At 46.9% G+C, this 3,148-nt stretch overlaps 1 protein-coding gene across 1 annotated transcript in view; it reads right to left on the bottom strand.

Moving 5' to 3' along the window:
- LOC107123465 (dnaJ homolog subfamily C member 5) overlaps positions 1–2,690 on the bottom strand; it is a 27,201-nt gene extending 24,511 nt beyond the window's left edge. Inside the window, exon 1 of the mRNA XM_015426716.1 lies at positions 2,580–2,690. Within this exon, the coding sequence (XP_015282202.1) occupies positions 2,580–2,686 (107 nt within the window). The 5' untranslated portion in view covers positions 2,687–2,690. The remainder of the gene's footprint in view (positions 1–2,579) is intronic.
- Between the last annotated feature and the right edge of the window lie 458 nt (positions 2,691–3,148).

Here is a 3,148-nt window from a genome sequence, read left to right as displayed (position 1 = left end):
CTTCATAAGAACATTAGAAGAGCCCTGCTGGATCAGACCAGTGAGGGTCCATCTAGTCCAGCATCCTGTCTCACACAGTGGCCAACCAGTTCCTCTGGAGGGCCAACAACAGGGCATAGAGGCCAAGGCCTTCATAAGAACATCAGAAGAGCCCTGCTGGATCAGACCAGTAGTACATCTAGTCCAGCATCCTGCCTCACACAGTGGCCAGCCAGTTCCTCTGGAGGGCCAACAACAGGGCAGAGAGGCCGAGGCCTTCATAAGGACATGAGAAGAGCCCTGCTGGATCCGACCAGTAGTACATCTAGTCCAGCATCCTGCCTCACACAGTAGCCAGCCAGTTCCTCTGGAGGGCCAACAACGGGGCAGCGAGGCTGAGGGCTTCCCCTGATGTTGGCTCCTGGCACTGAGATTCGGAGATTGACTGCCTCTGCACATGGAGGTCCCTTTTCATCCTTTCTCCAAGAATCTGTCTAATCCCGTTTTAAAGCAGTCTATGCCTGTGGCCTTCATTACCTCCTCTGGGAGCAGTTTCCACATTTTAATCACTTGCTGTGTAAAGAAGTATTTCCTTTTTTCCGTTCTGAATCCGTTCCACATGTTCCTGTGCAGGTATCCAAAACTGGATGGAGCAGCAGTCGAAGGACAGGGATGCTCAGTCCTTTGCCTGTGCGCCGTTTTCCCCATCAGCGCCATACTCACACACACACACCCCGAGCTTCTTTTCTCCCCTCACAGAGTATGGTACATGAACTGGATACCCTTTTCCTGCCATCCATGGGAAATTAGCTGAAAGTTGGCGAAGTTTTGCACTGCCTGGATCACATTGAGAGGCTCCAGTTTTAAACACCCGCTTCCCCAATCGTATCTAGTTGGCGCCTGTTCATCTTACAGGGCAATCCAAAGCAGTCAGACTCCCAAACCCACTGACTTCAGCCTTTTAAAGCAAGAACACTGGAAACTTCGTAACAAAATGTGACCGAAAGCACTAATTTATTTATTTATTTATTTACATTCAATTTATATACCGCTCTAACCTTTTTGGGCAGGTCTCTGAGCAGTTTACATATATCTTCCAAATTCACCTAACTAGGGCCACATTGTTGATGGGTGGTGTCTGCCTACCAGCACCCAGGGCTTGTTGTTCTGGCTTCCTCTAGCGGCTTCAGGTATCGGCGTCCTTCTGGTGCCCTTTTTTCTGGAAAAAGGGAACTGAACTTTTTACAGCCAAGATTTATTGTCAAAGACTCACTACCGAGTCATTGGAAACTTCTCCGCTGCCCAGTAAAATAGCTCTGATGAAGACGCAGCTTCATAAAACAACATGGTAGGGACCAAACCAGAAAGCCGTCGATCCGCAACACAAACCGATTCTGTTCCACACTTTAGGAATAAAGACATTTGCTTTGCACAGGGCGCTCCGCAAGAGCTGAATTTTGAAAAGCTGCTGGAACAAACCTGGCAGGTTCTACTAATCTCAGAGTTATGAGAAGATGCATCTAGTGCTTTCACAGCAAGCAGCACATCCGGCACACATGCTGGGTATATATTTAAACTGGTATCTTCTATTCGGCCTCCTTTGGTCAGAGTATATTTTATTTAAATATTTATTTATTTTGACTTACATCCTGCCCTCCCAACATAGTAGGCTCAGGGTGGGTATTGGGTAACAACAGATATATCTGCAATGAATGCAGATTTACAAAGTAGATATATCATAAAAACACATTAAAACCAATAAAAAAACATTAACATCACTCAATAAATTCAGCAACAGATACAAGAAGGACCCCTACTGGCCAAGGTAAAACAGTTAAAACAACAATATGCCTCAACAGATGATGGTGTGGTCCCAGCCAATGTTCCCTCTAAGCTGTGGAGTCTTCTGAGCAAGAATTCTACTTTGTGAGCTATTGGCATTAAAGTTGTGAGCGAGCAATTTGGCCACTACATAAGTTAGTTTGCCCTGGAGCCCTCCTTCCTGAGCTAAGACAAAAATGTGTGAGCTGGAGGCTAAAAAACTGTGAGCTAGCTCACACTAACTCAGCTTAGAGGGAACACTGGTCCCAGCCCAGCTTCTAGGATCTGTGATCACTGGAAGGGAGGCCAAATCGAAGTGGATGCCCGCTGTCTCAACTAAAGGCCCGGTAGAAGAGCTCCGTCTTGCAGTTCCCTGTTGAACTGCAATAAGTCCTGCGGGGCCCTGATCTCATAAGGCAGCTCATTCAAACAGGCAGGGGGCCAGAACCAAAAAGGCCCTGGCCCTAGTTGAGGCAAGCTGGACATCCCTAGGGCCAGGAACTACCAGGAGATGCTGGTTTATAGAACTGGGGTTGGGGGCGCGAGATCCTTCTGGCTTTGCGGTTTTCATGGCAAGAAGACAAATCACGTGACAATTGACATTTCAGGCAACCAAAGTACCAAGAAAGCACAAGTCAGACTAACTCACAATTTCCATCACCCACAAACGAAGAAGGGAGCTCACGAGGGCTAGAGATGTCTGGGGCAAAACATGGAGCTGTTTGTGTCCGTTCACCCTTCGTTGGCAAGGGCAAGCCGTAGACTCAGAATCTCCTTACCTGTATGACTTTTTAATGTCATCTGAGGTGGCGTTCTTGTCCAGCCCTAGCACATGGTACAGCGTTTCTCCGGAGGTAGACAGTGAACGTTGCCTCTGGTCTCCCATCTTGAGCTAACCTGAGAAAGAGAGAAACGTTCAGAAGATGGAAGGCATCGGTGGCTAACCCAGGAAGGACTGTACAGTGCCAGCAGAGTAACCTCATGAGGGCGTTATAAGGACAAAGGGGTTCGGCACTAAATACGCCACTTGGAGTTTCCTAGAAGTCAGAGCTAAAAATATCATAAAAAGTAGGAAGTTTGATAGCTTAAGTTTCCCTGCCCCCCTTTTTATTGAGATATATGTCTAGGTGATAAAGGTAGCAAGCAGTTACTAGATCAGTTTGATCTGTTTGACAGTCCTAGCTGTCATGCTAGTGATTAAGTGATTACAGCCAGGTGTTATACTAGCAGGTGTTCTCTATCAGGCATTGTTAGAGTAGGTAATTAATTCACCTTGTTAGTGATTGGTTGGGTTTAGTATATTAGCTATCAGCTTGATAAGCGGGGCGGGGACTTAGTCTCTCAAGCT

The sequence above is a fragment of the Gekko japonicus genome, unplaced genomic scaffold, assembly GCF_001447785.1.
Source record: "Gekko japonicus isolate JY-2015 unplaced genomic scaffold, Gekko_japonicus_V1.1 scaffold2977, whole genome shotgun sequence".
Lineage (NCBI taxonomy): Eukaryota > Metazoa > Chordata > Lepidosauria > Squamata > Gekkonidae > Gekko > Gekko japonicus.
This window is presented reverse-complemented; position numbering and strand designations above follow the sequence as displayed.